General features: G+C 38.6%; 1 protein-coding gene across 4 annotated transcripts; it reads left to right on the forward strand.

Annotated features, from left to right (window-relative positions):
- The first annotated feature begins 277 nt into the window (after nucleotides 1–277).
- On the forward strand, nucleotides 278–17,339 carry XIAP (X-linked inhibitor of apoptosis). 4 transcript variants are annotated; one of them, XM_064426803.1, is made up of 9 exons: nucleotides 278–397; nucleotides 1,040–1,110; nucleotides 2,369–2,492; nucleotides 8,202–9,087; nucleotides 10,806–10,905; nucleotides 12,025–12,103; nucleotides 12,698–12,731; nucleotides 13,962–14,186; nucleotides 15,597–17,339. In XM_064426803.1, the coding sequence occupies exons 4-9, from the start codon at nucleotides 8,232–8,234 to the stop codon at nucleotides 15,788–15,790; spliced, it is 1,488 nt and encodes a 495-aa protein (XP_064282873.1). In that variant the 5' UTR covers nucleotides 278–397; nucleotides 1,040–1,110; nucleotides 2,369–2,492; nucleotides 8,202–8,231; the 3' UTR covers nucleotides 15,791–17,339. The 4 variants fall into 4 exon arrangements, with proteins under 4 accessions (XP_064282873.1, XP_064282876.1, XP_064282874.1 ...); XM_064426806.1 differs by lacking the exon at nucleotides 13,962–14,186; XM_064426804.1 differs by lacking the exon at nucleotides 1,040–1,110.
- Nucleotides 17,340–19,179: the final 1,840 nt, after the last annotated feature.

The raw sequence follows: 19,179 nt of genomic DNA on the forward strand, positions 1-19,179 counted from the left end.
CTGAGGGGTGAGAGAAGCGGGGCAGTGGGGAGCGAAGGGGCTGAGGGGTGAGAGAAGCGGGGCAGTGGGGAGCGAAGGGGCTGAGGGGGATGAGGGGAACGCGGAGCGGCGCTGGGGCCGGGGGCTGAGGGCCGCTCTGCGCTCCCTCCCGCCGCCGCCGCGCGCCGCCCTCCGCCGGCGGGAGCCCGCCCGCCGCGCCGCCACCGGCCCGCCAGGGGGCGCTGCTCCCCCCCGGGCGCTGAGCCTGCCGGGAGCCGCCATCTTCTGATGACAGCGCCGCCGGGAGCGGCTCCGGCGCCGGGGACCGCACGGGACCGGACGGGTCGGGATGTCATGGCATGGCACGGCACGGCACGGCACGGCATGGCATGGCATGGGATGGCATGGGATGCGCCCGGTGAGTGCGCGCGGCGGCGGCGGGATCGGGGCAGCGGCGGGCCGGGCTGCCCGCGCTGGGGGCTGTCGCTGCTCCGGCGGCTCGGCGGGGCTCTCCGCGTGGAGCGGGGCTCGGTCCCCCGGCTCTGCCCCCGTCCCCGCGGCCGTGCGGGGATGCCGAGGGCCGCGCGGCCGCCGCTGGCCCCGGGAGGCCCGGGCGGAGGCGTTGCCATGGGGACGGGCGCGCCGCCGCCTGCGGGAGCCGAGCCGGGCCGGGCCGGGCCGAGCCGAGCCGGGGCTGCCCCGGCCGAGCCGAGCCCCGACCCCGTCCCGAGCCCTGCCCCGGCTCGAGCCTTCAGTGCTGCTCTTTGAAAGTGGATGAAAAATTTTCTGCGCTAATGAGCGCTTCTGTGGTCTCTGTGGTCCTTTTGACATATTTCTTATCTCTCCTTGCTCACTCTTTTATTATTTTTATTAAGCCAGTCACTTTCTAGAACTGCTTCTTGTTAATAAAAATGCAGTTTTGTTCGATTACAGTATTTCTTAAGAATTCTACAGGGACAAGTTCACTCAAAGTAATTTTTTTCAGTGATAATTTAAGCAGTTTTCTTTTGCACAATGTTATGTGCAAATGATTAAATGCTTATATATTTCTCTTTAACAGTAAGTGTATTTCTGCTTCTGTACTACTTGTCTGATGCTTCTGTCTTCCTGCTGAAAGCCCTATAAATGGGTGTAAGTATGCATTTTGGTTTGGCTAATTCTTGCACTGTTTGTAATCTGTATGTGCTGCAAAATGCAGACGTGTTTGCAGCACTACTTTCATTATCCCTTTACTGCTACAGTCTTACATTGCAATTTTAATGCAAATACTTCATGCTAACTGGGAGAATTTAGTTTCCTAAATGAACATATAGAACCTACAAGATCTTATAGTAGACCAGTTCTGAAGGAAAAGCAACCAACTGCACGAAAAACCCCTCTTTTACCTTTTTGTCAATTACCTTTTTTTTAATCTCATACCTGGACAAAGAGCAGTATGACACAGATTAACTTAATTACTCATTGTTTATCCTGAAGTAAATCACCACATAACAGAGAAGACAACAGTGGAGTATTGTCTCTAAGAAAGCAAGTCTTTGTGTGATGGATTGGATGGTTAAGCTTTTATTTGGATATTTTAAATTTTCTTAATTGCTTCCTTTTGCTATCTATTTGACTGGTGTGCAGTTTTCTTTGAGGTCCTTTAAAGAATCCCAACTACTTCCTGTTATGAAAAGCTTGGCACCTACAGCACTGGCCAAGAAGGGCAGAGGAATAAGTTAATGATTGTTCTGCATCTCCTCTGACCTTGCCCTTTGCAGGCAGCAGCAAAAGTGAAAGAATGCTGGTGAGGGTGGTTGGTTGTGGGTTTTTTTGACTGCTCCCCCTTATATGAGACAGACTTGCATTTGTTATCAGAAAAGTAAGGAAATATGTGTTCATATCTCAGTTTTAGAAGTATGAAAATGGATTTCATTGCTGGCTGTGTGTACCTGCAATAAGACTTCTCTCTGTTGCTGTCCTCCCAAGGTGGGTGGTACAGCTGCAGGGAGCTGAAGAGTTCCAGAAATCCAGTTTATAATCAGATAAAGAATTTCCTAGGAGAGAGAAGTCTGGATCATGGGATTTAATTGTCTGCTTCACATTCTTTCTCCTTTTTGCTGCCCTCTAGTTTTTCATTCTAGGATTTTATTTTGTTGTCTTTGGATGTAAAGGAGTATCCCCAATTTATGTCCCTTACTAGTTTTAGTATAACATTCGTCTACATTTCAGAGTTTCCCTGACCTCAGACTCTTTCAGCTTTTGGTTATATTTTAATTTGGATTATCTGTCCAAGGGACAGAACTTTAATTTTTTTTTTTTTTTGGTCATAGCTTTGAAGTTGTGACCAATGCTGAAGGTTATGTGAAAGAGTAACCTTCTAACCTCTTTTTTTTTTTTCTACCAACAGGAATGTAAATACTGGAATTTGTTCTAAAGATTGGTGGAAAATAGCAATGAAACTGGTGTCTGCTTTGATTAGTCCATTGCTATACTTGGTCTGATTGGATACTAATTCCTTAGGGAAAACTGTTGTAAGTACCTTTTGCATTGTTTTCTTTAACAGTGTACAGTCCTTTGCTGCATTTTATTTTTCATAGCATGGGGTCTTTTTTAAAGAGTTCTAATCCAAAATATTCTGAGCATGATGCTTTAAAGTGAGGCTCAAGAAACCACAAGATTTTTAAACATGAAAAGTGTAGCTGTGTGTGAAGACTGAAAGGCTGTTAAGATGAAGAGGGCATGCTGCAAAGCTTGAATTGAGTGTCACTCCTGTCATATAAAATGTAAAAGCAAGCTGTACATGTCTTGCAGATCATTGTTCTTCCCCTTCAATGATTTAGAGAGTTTCTTATTAAATAAAAAGGCAAGCAGAGTGTTTTCAACAGGAACAACTTTCATCTTTTGTTTTTGGTAAAATATTAAAATTAGTTCCCAAGTCATCCCCATTTCCCGACAAAATTAAAAATAAAATATAATGGATAATCCAAGAGAGATTTCCAAGTTTACAAGATGATGGGGGCTGTGTGTGCATAAACACACACACTTTATATATGGATGTATATCCATGTGTATATGCAGATTTAATAGCGAAGCATTCCTGTTGTGCCCCGGAAGGTGCCAGGGGCAGGTGCCAGGGGCAGGTGCCAGGGGCAGGTGCCAGGGCGCTGTTCCCTCTGAGCTGCAGCTCAGTGACTGAGCCCTGAGTCCGGCGTGGCTGCTGCGGGCGGGGCAGGGAACGCCCTCGCCGGTGGCTGGGGCAGGAGCTGCAGGCCCGGTGCTTCTCTGCCTTAGAATCCTGAGGATTCAGCAGTTCTGCTGTGGCATGAATCATGTTGCTGTCTCCCTGATCAAAAACGCCCTTTTTTCCCATATTTTTTTTCACTTAGATGTTTAAATTATTTGAGAAAGAAGGATGTAGTGCTAAAAGCTGAAGCTCAGCTCATCAGGAAAGAAGGTGCATCTCAGGGCACTGCAGATTTTAATAGGCATTTTTAATGCATTAATAAGGCATTAATAAATGCTGTTATTTTTAATACCCCCTGTTGACTCAGTGGTTCTTAGCCACAAGAGCAGTATCTTACCTGGGCTACAGCATGCCAGTGTTTGCTATAGAAGCTGCTATTTACTCCTTCCCTCTCATACGTACAGCTAAAGTTCTGATGACATTTAACTTGGAAGTTCTCAAAAAGGATTTTCTTTCTCTGCCCTTAGCAGCCATGAAGCCATCTCTTTGGTTTATTTCTCTGTTCCATACCTGTGTGACTTCTTCATGAAGAAAATCACAGTGTGAAAATAGTTCTCGAAATGGTATGTTTCTGTTGGCCTGGTTATCTGCATTTTGAAGACAGGGAGAGCATGAAAGTCTCTGTGACTTAAGTCAAAAATAAGGAGGGTGTAATAGCCTGCTATAACCCAGTCAGCAGCTGACTGACTTCCTGTGATGACAAACCCTGACGGCAGGCTAAGTAGGACCTGTTGGAAGAACAGACAAATAAAGCTGAGCTGATAGGGTTATGTAAGCTTTGGCACTGAATCAGGAGTTGTTCTGTGGATACATACCCTCTTTCTAATATAAATCAAAAATATCTAAACATAACGTTTTTTTAAATGGCTATTGATAATTAGATATAAATACACTGAAATTTTCAAGTGCTGTTTAAATATATCATGTTTATGGTCATTTTAGTCTTTATAAGTAGGTTTTCAGTTAGCAGCATGCACCTTCCTTGATCTAATTGCAGCTGAGCAAGCAGAAACTGAAGTTCATTGAAGTGACATGTGCATAATCTGCGTGTCAGCTGATGCAGTATGTTCTGTTTGATATTTGCTTGGTGCACTACTCACATTTCAAAATTCAGTCAACAATAAACACTAGCATGTACCCTTTGGTCAGGAGCACGAGGCTGTGCAAGGAGATTTCTGACTTGGTGGTTACTGCCATGCTAGTCATGTACAAGAATTAAAAATAACTCCTTATAATGCCAATCTAGTTTGGGGTTAAGGATGGAAATAATCACATCCAGTAAAATATACTTAAAAGGGAAAAGTGAGTTTTGTACTTTTCCTTTGAAGCTTTTCAAGTCTAGGTAATATGATAATGTTGTATTTTTGCATAAAATCAATACCTGTTAGTATTTTTAAAACTGAATTAAACATGTTTGATTTGCAGATTCACAATGTACAGTTTTGCATTTTGAAAAAGTTAACATTTTTGCTATATATTTTTGTCTCTACTTTTTCTCCTGAAACATAATCAGTAGGCTGTATAGATTGGTAATTCAGGTTGAAAGAGGGTGGTGTCTTGTGGAAAATGTTTAAATGTTTCAGATGTTTAAAATCAGGATTAAACTTGGCTTAGCTTCTGGAAGCCTTTCAGGCTAAAATAGACTGTGTTTACTCGCTGTATAAAAATACATACATACATAAATAATGCTTCCATAAGAGCTGAAATATCTGGGTTTTATAAGTGAAGATGGTCTTTAACATTTCTGGGGCTTCTACCTTTAATTCACATGTGGTTAATTAAAACCTATGCAAAATGGCTTTATTAACTTCAGTATACATAGAGTATATCTGACCTCAGGTTGGCTGCTGGTATATATTGTAAAGTCTTGTGTGCCCATCTTAGGTGGCAGAATTTTGTGAGTTTACGTTTCTTAGCTGTAAACTATTAAAAAATTTACCCTCACTCATTTTTCTGCATCAGTTAATATCTGTCTGAGTGCTGTTGTGATGCCAGATATTGTTCTAGATCATTATTCCAACTAACTGGAGTTAGGCAACTGCTAAAAAAACGTGCAGAAGTAGTCTTCCTAAGCAAGCTGTAATTTCACACTTTGAATAGTTGCTTTTAACAGTTGTTTGAAATAGAAATAATTGAACACGATACTTTATTTAAAAATAGTACTAATGTTGTATATAAAATAGTACTTACACAGGCAAGGAGTTTGCCTCAATGCTTGATAAAGATGTTTCCCACAGATAAAACTATGGTGGAATGTAAACCAGGCATGGTTGGAGGGGCTGTTGTAAGGGAAGGCTTCGTGGTGTGGCTGGGGCTTGTTAAGCCTTGCCTCTTCCTGGGAGGGACTGGTCCTGCTTCTGTCGTTGCAGCAGTCAGATGAGGCTTTTAGAATGATGCTTGAACCTTTCTGCTCCAAGTGATCATGATTAAATTATGTGGTTGATATAATTTGAAAAAGCGAGTTCATATTACAGAATTGATCTGTTATGATTGTACCTGCTGTGTCAGTACTTATTGCTCTCTTGGTACGTGCTTTTCATACTGTTTTGATTGTGAGGATTGACTCCAGAGAATCCAAATGTGCCAAATATTTTCATTATTACCATGGGCAGGGCATAATGTCTTTTTTATTCACCATGTTAAAAGAAGGATTTTTGAAGTATTCATGGCATTGTAGAAAAAACTAATGTACATAAACCAAAAAATTAAAATGTAAAAAATTTAAATAGGAAGATTTTTTTCACTGTTTCTGAACTCATTTCTATATAAATACAATAGAAATAGAGGTATACTGCTATTTATACAGCAAAAGCTATATACATTTGTTTTGGTTTTCTCGATGGACAGTTTGAAAAGGAGTTTTTGAAGGATGTGAGGTAGGCTTTGTTTGTGTTCTTGTAGAAAGTCTTTCAGGCACACAGATAAGGCAATTGCTGTGCAGCTGACTGGTTTTGAGTAATACCAGTTCTTTTGTGATTACAGTGTGGTAGTGATAGATGCTTAAGGTCACTTGAGATCTTCACAGGAACAGTTCTAGAGGCTTTAAAGTAAGGTTTTATATGGGAATAAACATGAGCAATAAACATAAGCTTTTTCATTATTAAAAAACAATTGTTTTCAATAGATGCATCTATATAAAAACACATGTTTTATGACAACTTCCATATTACTAAATGTAATTACTGCTTTGGGTTTCTTTGCCCTTGAAAGTCAAAACAAACATATAGGTCAGATTTGTAGGTCAGTCAATGCAGTTTATTCAGGTGCTATTTTTGAATTTGCTAAGCTAGAACAGAAAGCCACAGTATAATTTGTAGTGTTATTGTTACATTAGTCATGAACTGACAGACAGAAGGAATTAAGGCTGGTGTCAGTCTTGTATCCATGACTACATGAAGCTCCCATGCCAGGTGTCTGACGTCACGTTTTCTTCACCTCTCATAGCCTAATTATCTTTGTCATCTTGGCAGAGGATGCAGCAATCCTGCAATACACAGGCATTTTAATTTCCCCCTCCCCTTTCTGAACCCTACAAAAGTTTTTGTAGAGGTTAAATGTGGTGTTACAGAAGTAATCATTGTAACATCTGCATTGATGTTGCAGAATGTATGATCAATATTAATACAGGTCTTGAGGAAGATATATTTTTGTGTGCTGGCCTACCTTATACAGACTGGAAATAGATATATTTCAGGATTCTTATAGAAAATGGAGAAGAACATTTGTTCAGTTAAGTATATACTCTGTTCTTCCTTATATGCCTTTCTTTTTGCTAATTGCTGAACTATTACTGCTTTGTGCTAAGGAGCTTATTTGGGCACTCTCATAATTTAATTTACCACTTTAAGGTGTGTATCAGCAGTGGCCAAGACTTTTAAAGTTAATAGTATCACTGCACTTGTCTGGACAAGAGATGAATGTTTACTGTGCTTTGACTTCATTCCTGTTGGGATGAAGGTGATGACTCTGTCAGTTTGTGGTTCTTGCACAGGACCTGCTGTAGCCAAGTTGCTTTGTTTCATCCTTAGCAAAGACGGGGCTTGTTTGAGTGCTCTGAGCTCCCTTCTGGCACAGAAGGGACAGGAGGCAGAACTGGTAGTTGGTACTCACCCTGGAAAAGTATAGGCTGGGGTAGGAATGTGTGACAAATGCTAAGAAGAATGACATTCCTTCAGGTAGAGAAGGGAGGAAAAGCTGGGGTGATGGCAGAGGCACAGGAATTTTCACAGAGGGTGTAGGCAGGGTGTGGAGAAGTGGAAGCAGTATGCTGGACATGGACACTAGTGCTGGGTAGTCCCAACACACTGACCTTAAAAGCAATGCCGAGCACTTCGGTCAGCACTTCTCACAAGATATTTTGCTAAAATATAAATTGAGATGTGTTTTTACAATATAAGACAAGTAAAGAAACTTTGTTCTTTTTGATGACAGTTTTACCAGTTGTTGCCCACCTGTAATGGGCATGGAAGTCATGGCCTTCATATGAGGATAATATATAGTTGTGTTTGAGAATTGAGCTCTAAAATCCTGCAACTATGGTCTGGCTCAGATCAGTATTTTAAATTTAGTAACTTTGTATTTCAGGTTCAGAAGCCTTTTGGCAGGGTTGTGGCCAGAACTTCATTATAGTATTTTGTTGAATTAATTATTGAAATCTTTAATAAGAAATACAACATACTTTTAAACCTATAAACCTGTGTTCTCCAGGTAAATGTTTATAGGCCTCTAAGACATCTTGATCTTTCTGCTTTTCTTTACAAATTTTTTTATTATTTTGGTTTTAATATTTTTTGTTTTAATGTTATTTTGTTTTTATTATTTTGGGTTTTCCTCTGTGTGGCAGGTGATGGAGGCAGGGATGAAATGGGAGAGAAGAGGAAGAGTTGCGATTTTAATACGTAAAGGATGGTAGTTGAATTTAGCCAACTTCCAGGGCTGTATATGGGTATGATCTATCCTTCTGTCTGGGAAATTGAAACCTATATCCTCTGTTTAGGAAATCCACGGGGAGCCCTGCTTGTGAAGGATGACGTGCCATGTCCCCCGGCACTGGGAAGCCTCTGGGGACAGTGACGGTGCCCAGGGATGGGCGCGGGAGCGGGAGCGACGGGCGACTTTTGCTGGCTTTCCACAGGACTGCCCCGTCTCGGTGCTGGCTCTAGCACAGGCTGGCTTTGTTTATACTGGAGAAGGTGACAAAGTGAAGTGCTTCAGTTGCCATACAACTATTGAAGGATGGATGCCTGGGGATTCTGCAGTTGAGAGACACAAACAGCTTGCCCCCCACTGCAAGTTTATTACTGAATCTGCTTTTCTGGAAAGTGACATGGATCCTGTTACCCAGAACAGAACTGAAAACGGTACCAGCAATTCAGCCCTCCCAGGTGCTCTGGATGATCCTGATGTGGAGGCAGATTACCTTCTGAGAACTAGGCAGGTTGTGGATATGTCAGATAGTTTGTATCCTAAAAACCCTGCTATGTGCAGTGAAGAAGCAAGATTAAAGTCTTTTCACAACTGGCCCCTCAATGGCCAGTTGACACCACAGGAATTAGCTAATGCTGGATTTTATTATACAGGTGTTGGTGACCAAGTAGCATGTTTTTGTTGTGGTGGAAAATTGAAGAACTGGGAACCCGGTGACAGAGCTTGGTCAGAACACAAGAGGCATTTTCCCAAATGCCTTTTTGTCCTGGGCCGGGATGTAGGAAATGTTTCAAGTGAATCTATTCCTTCTGAGCTTGGTATAAGTGGTCTGAACAATGCCCAGCACCCAAGGAATCCCTCTATGGCAAAATATGAAAAACGTTTACAAACATTTTTATCTTGGATTTATCCTGTTGACAAGGAGCAACTTGCAGAAGCTGGGTTCTATAGCATAGGTAAGCCAAACCTTGAAATGTCTAATACATTTTGCAAAGAAATTGTACATGAGGAAGTGTATTGTTATGGAAAAAAACCCCAATTTAAAAAAAATTTTTATGGAACAACGTGGGAAATGGATTTGTAGAGAAGACATATCTGGCTTCTGATTGTGATAGTATGAATTATAACATCTGTATTGTCTCACCCTTCTCATGAGACTGAAAATGGAATAAAAGTTTTTAAAATGCCTCTCAGTTGCCCCATCTCTGGGTCAGAAAAGGGTATTGTCTGACAAAACAATTTGCCAGAATCTCTTTATTCTGTAATCTACTTTCTACAGTTCTTATATAAAATTACATACATGGTATCAAGTATATTTACTAGCAAAGCATAGACTTGATCATAAATTTATTCTTAGCAGTAAAACAACCAAGTATGTGTTTTTGCCTGTTAAAACTTTTATAATACATCTTACACAATGACAATTATTTGAGTTAATAATTTTTAAGAAATGAAGTGCTGTCTGCCAGACCTTAGGTGTAAGGAATGGGCCTGTGGCCTGTGCAAAAGCCTGTGAACAAGGTAATCCAGAATCCAGGCTGAGTAATCCAGAATCCAGCCATTTTACTTAGTTAATGTGAGTTTCCATTATCATGGCACGTGGACACCCAAAAGCAGCAAATACCACTACTGCCTACTTTGTGAAGACAGTGGTACCAGTGGAAGAACTTTTACTCTTAGACACTCTTAGTGTTTGATTTGGATTAGACACCATCTCTGTGCACTGGTTTCTCAATTAGATGGAATTGCACAGTTGTATTAAAGACCTTTGAAATTCCACACTGAGGGATACTGTGTAAGTGCAAAGTGTTGCTCTTTCTCAGTCACAGGGAAAAGGGGATTATCTGGGATAATTTCTTGCTCTCATCTTACTTAACTCTTAGTAGGTCTCAGAACTTTATAGTATATGATTCTGTTTATTTTACTTGTGGCCATAAATGAAATCTTTGCTATATTCCTGTATAGGTTATAAATGGGCAATATTTGCACCCACTGTAACTCTTTTACTGATTTCATCTGGGGTTCAGAAAGTACCAAAAGATCTCTGTGGTGGAGTTGCACTATCTGGGCACCAGCTTATCAGACCGAGGGCTCTTCAGGTGACTTCTGTGAAAACTGCTCCCTGTGGCCTGAGAAGAATTTAACTCTCTGTGGAAACACTCTCCATACCTCCTCTCATTCCAATAAAAACAATATTTGAGCAGTTTCTGGGGCAGTCTTGGATCACAGTGGGCACAGTGCTAGGACAGAGGATGCCCTTCTCAGCTGGTTTTGCTGTTGCTGGTTAGAGCTGTTGATCTTAATGGGAAATGGAGGTCCACAAAGCCATGTAAACATCTCTCATTCCTTGTGGCAGACATCTTCAGGCCTTGTTGACCATTGAATTGAGCTCCATGATAACAGATTATTTTTAGGTTTTGTTTTTTTATCTGCATAATTACTTACTAAAATAAAATTCAGGAAACTTGCTTCTCTTATTTTGTGTTTCATTAACCTCAGTTCTCCCCTGAATATTTGCTTCAAATCATGTGTGTTGTCCTCTGTTAAAATTGAGTTATTTTCAATTGGAATTGTAAATCAGTAAAAGAAATACTTCTTAATGGAATTTTTTAGTTGAAAACTTGGTATTATACCTGCACAAAGTATGAGATTTTATTCTTGTGTGTTTCCTCAGGTAATGGTGATCACGTTGTGTGTTTCCACTGTGGTGGAGGATTGCAAGAGTGGAAGGAAAATGAAGACCCTTGGGATCAACATGCCAAATGGTTTCCTGGGTAAGGTATCCCTTAGTGCTTTCTTGGTAGTGTCTGAGTCTTATTTACAGTATCTTGCCTTTTAATGACACAGCTTACTAATAATGGCTTCAGAGGGTTGATTATGGTTTAATACTGTTTAGATTTATGCATATAATTTTATTTGTCTTATTTGTAGCATTATTAAAGGGAAGATATCTTTGTCTGGATTTAACCAGTGCTTGCTTTGTCAGCAAGAATTGTGTAGTTTTGTCAATATGTATCTGCAGGTTTTTCTTGTTCTCCAAGTGCTACATTGTAATAGTTGTTTTAGTAGCTTTTTATATGTTAAAGTTTGTAACTTATACCAAGATACAAAGTGACTAAACAGCTGCCACAGAGCAAACAAACCGAAAGACGTGGGTTAGTGGCATGGAATACAAAACATGGTTCTCTAATTTGAAAGGACTGAGGATTCCAGACAGTCCTAGTAGTCGTAGGAGCAGCAGAAGTAGTTTTTAGAAAGACTGCCAATGTTGTCTAAAATCTGTTTTGAGGTTTTGCATATCAGCCTCAGTGGCAGTGTGTCAGTCTCACAGCAGCTGTCTGTTCCTGAAGGTGAAGTAACTGCTGGAGCTGGAGAACTCTTGTCAAGGAGTTATGGCATTCCCTAAATCTTCTGGTAGGGAAGAGCTCTGCCCAGTGGCTAAGGCTGGCTGGAAAATAATGAAAGAAAGCTTGGAAGGCACCTGTTTCACCAGTGACTGTTTGCTTTGATTGTGAAAGACTAAAAGAACCAGCATTTTAACATAATGTTTGGTTTTAATTTGAGTGAGCCTTTACTTTTAGAAATCTGTGTCATGAGTTGTCATGGCCAACAACTCTTAAGCTTTCTTTTTCACCAAAAATGTGAGAAAGATAAATACTGAACAACTCTTAAGCTTGCCTGTTCACCAAAAATGTGAGAAAGATAAGTACTTCTTAAGTGTTTAAGATGTTCTTAGAAATATTACAGTGACGTCACAGAGTTGACTAAACATTTAGAGATTTTAAAAGCAGGCAATCTGTATGATGTAGGAAATTTATCAAAGCTTCCATAGTTATGTAACAAATTTTTGCTACTAATGCAGTTCTATTAAATCTAAATATTCTTATTTTTAGGTGCAGATTTGTGAGCAATGAAAAGGGAATAGAATTTATAAATAATGTTCACTTAAAAGATGGACATAGGGATTCAACAGTAAGTTTCTTGCTTATTAATAATTTTGTTAAAATAGAAAAAATAAACATAATTTTTATACGAAGTTACCTTTTAATTACATGCCTATCATTTAATCCACCTGCTCCACTTTCATTGGCAGAAAGTGAAAGAATTGCAGTGTGTTTTGTTTCTGTCAATCAGTGTACCCATCTCCCCATCCTCCGTAGCCTGGGTTGTGGTCACAGCCAGGGCACCTTGTCAGTGTTGTACATTGCATACTGAACAGTGCCATTTGTTTTGTAGCCTGGGAACCCCAGGTTGATGATGAATAATAGCAGATACATTTTCTTTTCTTGTTGGTAGGACATTGTTAAACTTGTGTGTAGTCACTAAAATGTAAAACTGATAATGTTTTAGAATGCTTTTGTAGACTAAGAATTGTGTACATATGGTTATTGTAGAGATGGGTTAAAATTATAGCAAAATACTGATCATGTTGTTCAGAGCATATTAAATAGTTTTAGTCACTAAAAGAACTCGAGATCAAATAGCTATTTTTTTATTTTGTAACTGTATGTATTTCCTTCTACTTTCTCCAAATTGTAATTTTGTTTCTTTATATTTCACTTTTAGACAGAAGCTGCTGAAGGGACAATAATTCCTAAAGGTATCTGTTTAAAACAAACAGCTTCCCCCCATTTTGGAATATCCATATTTGAATGTATAGTGACAGGAATGGTGAATTTTAAAAATAACCCTATTACATTTTAAAATAAAGCACTACAGGCAAAATGTTGGATGATATTCTTCAATTGCTTCTAAAGAACTGCAGAGTGTATTTTATTTGTCTAGAGGAAGTATAATTACAATTTGGTAAATATTGTAAAGTAAAGGTTGTGAACCATGGAAGAAGTTTGTGTAGGACTGAGTCCTACAGCTATTGGGTGTGCATCAAGTATTGAATTAGTGGTGCTGTGGGATGAATGCTAAATCCTGAGCAGAAGCAGCCCTTCTTCTTGGGCCAGGAAGACTTGCTCTGTCCAGTGCAAGGACTAGGAGGCTGAGCAGGCTGAAGCAGTTTATTATGGCTTCCAGGATTACACATTCCTGCAATGCTTTTCACAAATACCAAGCAATAAAAAGACAAAACAGTCAAAGGGGTAGTAGGAGGCCAGTCAAGCAGCTTCATCCCAGGGAATGGGAGCTATGGATTGTAAGAGTGGCTACACAAAACCAGTCTCTCCCATACTGCTCATTTATGAGTATAAAAGAACCTTTTTCTAAAAAATAAAGGTTTATTTTTTAAAAAAATTAATATTAAAAAATTTTGCTGTTTGAGCAATATTGATAAGTAAACAGAAGGGGAAGGTCCAACAGACTGGATAATGGTTTCCCCAAGTAGTGTTGTGTCTTGCCATGGATAGACCTGCTTGCTTGTTGGTGTTGCTATGTTTTGGTTTTATAAATTCAAATTATTTATTGCTTTCTCTCAACACGTGTGAGGTTTCTTTCCTTCTCTGAACTGAACTAAAATTGATGTAATGTTTCTTATCCATTGTGCCTTTTTGGATGAATGTCATTTAACATTCAGCTACAAAATTTGTGATGGTAGTTATACGAGACATGCTATTTAATTTGAAGTAGTTTATTTGAACAGCAAATCTATGAGGATTTCTATAATATAAAATAGATGAGGGGAGACTGGGAAAGCTAGGATAGAAAAAACCTCAAATCTGCAGTATTTACAATTAGCAAAACTCTCAAATTGGAAATATGGTTCCTTTGATTACATATTTGTTTGCAAATATGTGTCTTAGAGTACTGTAGTCAATACTGTCAGATAATCAGATTCATCCTTCTTAAAGTGTTTTTGTTTGTTTTTAATTTCTTGTTTTAGATGGTCTCTTACAGAATCCTTTGGTACAAAGTGCCATAGCCATGGGTTTCAGTTTGTCTGAGATTAGGAACACCATGGAAAAGAGATTGCAGATGACTGGAGAAAGTCACACATCTGTTGAGGATCTGGTAGCAGACTTAAGTGCTCATAAAGAAAATACAAGGGATGAAGAACCAAATGAAATCCCAGTTGAGCAAGATGAGCTTATTCAGTTACAAAACCTCTGTGTGTACTTTCATATCAGTTCTTTAGTCTGTGAAATATTTTTTAATGTTATCTGTTTATTCTACCTTCTGATCCCAGTCTTACCTATGGTAAATTTACAGTATTGTAATTAAATTTAAAGACATTTGGTTTGGGACATTAAAAAAAACAAACAAACAAAACAAAACCTGAACAAACAGGGTGTTATCATATTTGAGTGTAGTAAATATCATCTCTAAAATAAGTAGTATTGCTATCTCACAGGTGTGTAACAGTGACAGTCTAGTGTGCTTCTGGGAAAGGTTGTACGTGCTAACAAAAAAAGCCAAAATTGTCATTATATTTCAAAACAAAAGCAAAAATATAGTTATAAGATGAACTACAGATGTGGCAAAATGGAATGGACCCAGGGACACACTGTCGTATTTGCTGTGTTCAATATGAAACAGTCACAGTGGGGGGCGTTTGTTTTAAATATATAATTTTGCTTGGGGTAGAAGTATTTTTCTTCTTGGCCAATAAGAACAAGTGTGCATCTAAATGGTGTTTCTGTTCGTTTGTTTATGTTCCAGCTTTGCTGGGACATGCAAGTCATGCTCAGAAAGCCTTTGTGGTGCACTCTGCAGATAGACCAAATGCAGGAGTTCTGATTCAGGACACTTGTCATTTAAGACAAGCATATGGGTGAATTCATAGGGAGGGCAAAGACCATCTGGCTGGCATGATAAGCTGAGATCTTACCAAGCCACTCACTTTAATAAGAATTTTAATAGGACATTGTGGGGGAAGAACTTGCAGTGCAGCTGGACCTTATTTTGATGGTTGGCTGTGCAGAGCTTCCCCAAGTGGCAGGGGAAGGTGTCTCAATTTTATGTTTTTCAAATGGGGCATATTGGAATAATAAACAGCTCATGTACAATGCCAGATTGACTCTTTCTGTGTTACAGATTTTGAGCTTTTTGAAGTATGGGCATTTTGAAAACAGGGGCAGGGAAGGAAGTCACATCTTCATTTTCTCATTGGGAAAACTCAGAAAAAGAAATAAAATCCAAATGACTTAACCAGTAGCAATGAGCCTTTCTTTCACCTTCTGTACAAATTTTGGGGAAATTGTGTCAGTGAGAGGTCTGCGAAAAGAGTGGTTCTGATTGAAATCTGCATATCCTAAATTCTGTAGGTATTTCAAGCTCTTACCAATACAGATGGATGCACTCCCTGCTTGCATTGGCCTGGGAGATGCAATGGGATAGAAGGGGAAATAAAAAAAGAGGATTCCATGCTAGGATTCCTCTCTTGTAGTTCTTCTTTGCTCTTTTTAAGGGTGTGACCTTTAAATCATATGAAGTACACTATGTCCTAGTGTGTAAAGAGAAAAAAAAAGAGATTCAATGGTAGTATGTTAACTTGTTTTTATGTGTCTGTTTTCCTTAGACCTCAGTACTGAAGAGAAGTTAAGACGTTTGCAGGAGGAAAAGCTCTGTAAAATCTGTATGGCTAAGGACGTGTCAGTTGTCTTCATTCCCTGTGGTCACCTAGTTGCCTGTAAGGAATGTGCTCAATTACTTAATGAATGCCCTGTGTGTCGTAGAGATATTATGAAAATACAGGAAATTTTTATGTATTAGTGAAATACACAGCACTACGGATGCAAATGTTTCCTGTTTTATTACTTTAAAAATGTGTAATGTAATGTAAAAAATGTAGTTAATTCCAGAATGTAACCATATGGCAGGACTTAGATTTTTCTGCTGTCAAACTATACACATTTTAACACTTTACAAATTATTTTCCTTAAGTGAATTTTTTTGTATGCAAAAAGCAATATGTATGAAAGGCAAATATGTATATTTTGTAACTTCAGTTCATAGACCTGATATGGGAAAGCCCAAGTAATGAAAACCTTTATTTATGTGATCATTCCTTTGCTTCACTTTGGTAGGACTCTGTATCACTGAAGTTTGTGCAGACAGAGTTTGTACAAAGAGCCTGTCCCTATATAAAATTTGTAAATAAGTTAATTCAAAATATAATTGTATACATGTGTATTATACCTGAGATTTTAGCTTTTTAAAAATATTATGTAGGATTGAAAATAGTCTCTTTTTTTTCTGTAACTTTGGTTGTGACATAGTTCAGACAATACACACAAACCTGCTGCTGTAGCCTTATGGTTACTTTGCTACTTTGTAGGTTTGTCTGTTTTGATTAAATTCCTGGCTCCCTATCTGTTTTTCTGGTTCAGATGTATAAACTGTCTTCAGTAAACTGGTTTTGGATTTTTTTTCGTGAAAATCCATCTTTATATAAAATGTACATTAATTTTATTGAGTAAAAGGGAACTCAAGAAATTAAGGAGATTTTGTGTACCCTGTGCCCTTTGTGAGAGGAGGCTCATTTTAAATTTGCCCCTTACACAAAAATATGTTAATTTTGACATTTTTCTTACGTGTTTTTTTTTGTAACACAGCATCATCCTAACTAATTTATCTGCTAATACTTTACACTGCTTCATAACTTATGTTTTCATAGGAGAAGATGAAACTTTATCTCCTAGAAAATGCTTTTTTAAAATTCACTAGCAGTGTTAGAAATCTTTCATTTTTGTTCATGTCAGTTTGCAGCATTTAAATTCAAAAGTTAAGAACTATTCTAATGAGAGCCACCTTAAAATATTTAAACTATTTCTTGGTGGAGTGATCCCCCATTTCTGATTTTGAAAGTATCACAGCTTTGTATTCAAGTACAACTGTTTTATGAACACTGCTTGATTATGTCACTTCCTTATTTTTTGGAACGACTGACATTTCTGTGTATATATTTTTGAGTTCTACACACTAAGGTTTAGAATACAGAATATACAGAACATAGTTTTTCATGTTATTAAAGTTTTGAATACACAGAAATATATTGTCTACCTTTTCTATTTTTTTAAATCTGTGCTGTGTAATGGTATGAATATTTAAAATAAAGTGCAACCCAGATGTTCCTTGATCAATGTATTTGATTCTCACACTAAAAAAAAAAACCAGAAAGCTGCTTTCTGTTGCTTTTTGTTTTGTAATTAAATTGATTAATTTAACCTGAGTGTTATTAAGGATAATGAATATATTTTTTTCTGAGAGAAAATAAAATCTATTGTTTGTATAGATTAAAGTTTGTTAATTATAAATCTAACATTAGTTTTGCTATTTTTTTATGGTTGGATTTGGTCTTGGGAATAGATGATGACTAGAAATTAATGAAAAATTCGTTTTTATTTTGCCTTTCTGTGCCTTCGTGAGGAGCTTAACTTTTCAGATAATTCATGCATACAGGAATTTTTTGGGACAGATATGGACTGGCAATCCTGACAGCCTTGTTCCTGGCTCCCATTCTTCCCTGCAGGGAGGGTTTTCTGTCCATATCAAGGGAAATCCAAGGGGGGCTGCTAGCCTTGAGCTGGTGTCCCTTGCCAGAAATAGCTTGTTTAGTTAGGGCTGCACCCTGTGTGGTGCTGACTTGTTCCAGCAGATGGTTGTTACCTAAGCCTGACCTGAGTCATGTGAGGGAGGCTGGATCAGCTGGATGCAACTCGGGCTGCAGAGCCTGGCAGGCTGCTCACAGCCCTGTCTGCGAAAGAGCCGGACCAAATTTAGCTTCAGCTGTTACAAAACTACACCTCAGCAAGGAGGTGATTTGGGGAGTAAATGTAGTATGTAAATTGTCTGAGAAAAGCTGGGAAGTAGGTCACACACAGAACCTTCCACACTGCAATGGAGAGCAAACACTTTGTCCTGCATTGCATGATTGCTTCATGGTAAAGCTTGTTAACTTTTAAAAGCTTTATATTTTTAGGTACATATCCCTTACTGCAACTTTTTCATTAATATTATAAAAGATACAGCTATATAGCAATTCAGATTGTAATCACTTAGGGACATTAAAGGATTAAAAGCCTTTTAGTGAGATGTCAAAATAAAAATGACAAACTCTGTAGGTTTAGGGTTTTTTTAAAAGAAACTATAATCAGAGTTCTATTCAGACTAAATGTGAAAAAATAATTAGCATAGTCATCAAATTCTGACAGCTTGAATTAGGAAGACTTTTTTTCAATTTACTCTGATTTTCAATACCTTAAAGAAACAGAAGAAATTCCATGGCTTCTAATACTGGGCTGAATGTTTAAAGAGACAGAAATGAAGGATGCAAATAAATGAAGTGCAAGCACGGGGCTTTGAAAAGGAAGTTAGCAGCAGGACACAGGTGCCCTGGAAGTTGACTTTTATGAGTTTCCTGGGAGCTGTGCAATATGTTCAAGTATCCGTTATGTTATTTGTAGTAGCAGAACTCCTTACTACTCTGGGTACAAGGGTTTTCAGTAAGGCCCTGGAAGTGTGTTGCTTAGAAAGCATGGAAAGTGCATGACTTATTTAGAAACAGAAGGCTAAAATAAGGAGGACCCAAAGAGCTGATGTTTTTGTTATGTGTGGAGCTTTTTCTCACTGCCTTGAAATGTGGGGTTTGAAACACAGATTACTCAGATGATTGCAGCAGCTTCTGCCTCTACAGCTTGGAGCTGTCTGGACGTTTTAAAAATTGGTTTTGAGACTTGATCTTAAGCTCATAGTACAATAAAACCTTCTTGAATTATAGTTTGGGAATTAGTTGTTGGTTTGTTGGTGGGGTTTTTTGGGGTTTTGCTTTTGTTTTTGGGTTTTTTTTGGTTGGTTTTTTTTTTTTCAATTAGAATATTTAAATATTCATTTTAACATTGTCTGGTTAGTTTAGTTTTGACCACAGTTCTTCAGTGGGATTTTTTGTTAGCTGTATGTGCAGTCTGTTTGAAGCTACAGGACAAATTGTTCTTTAAAGTTTTCAAAGTGTTGCTGTTAATCAGCATGGGTTTTAAAGTTACCTTTTCTATTTGTTTTCATTGTAATTAACAGAAATGTAAATACAGTGGATGGTTGGAATTGAATCATCACTGGGTGGAGGTTAATGCAGGCACTTGAATATGGTGTTCATGTGAGACCCA

This window comes from Passer domesticus, chromosome 7 (assembly GCF_036417665.1).
Source record: "Passer domesticus isolate bPasDom1 chromosome 7, bPasDom1.hap1, whole genome shotgun sequence".
Classification (NCBI taxonomy): Eukaryota; Metazoa; Chordata; class Aves; order Passeriformes; family Passeridae; genus Passer; species Passer domesticus.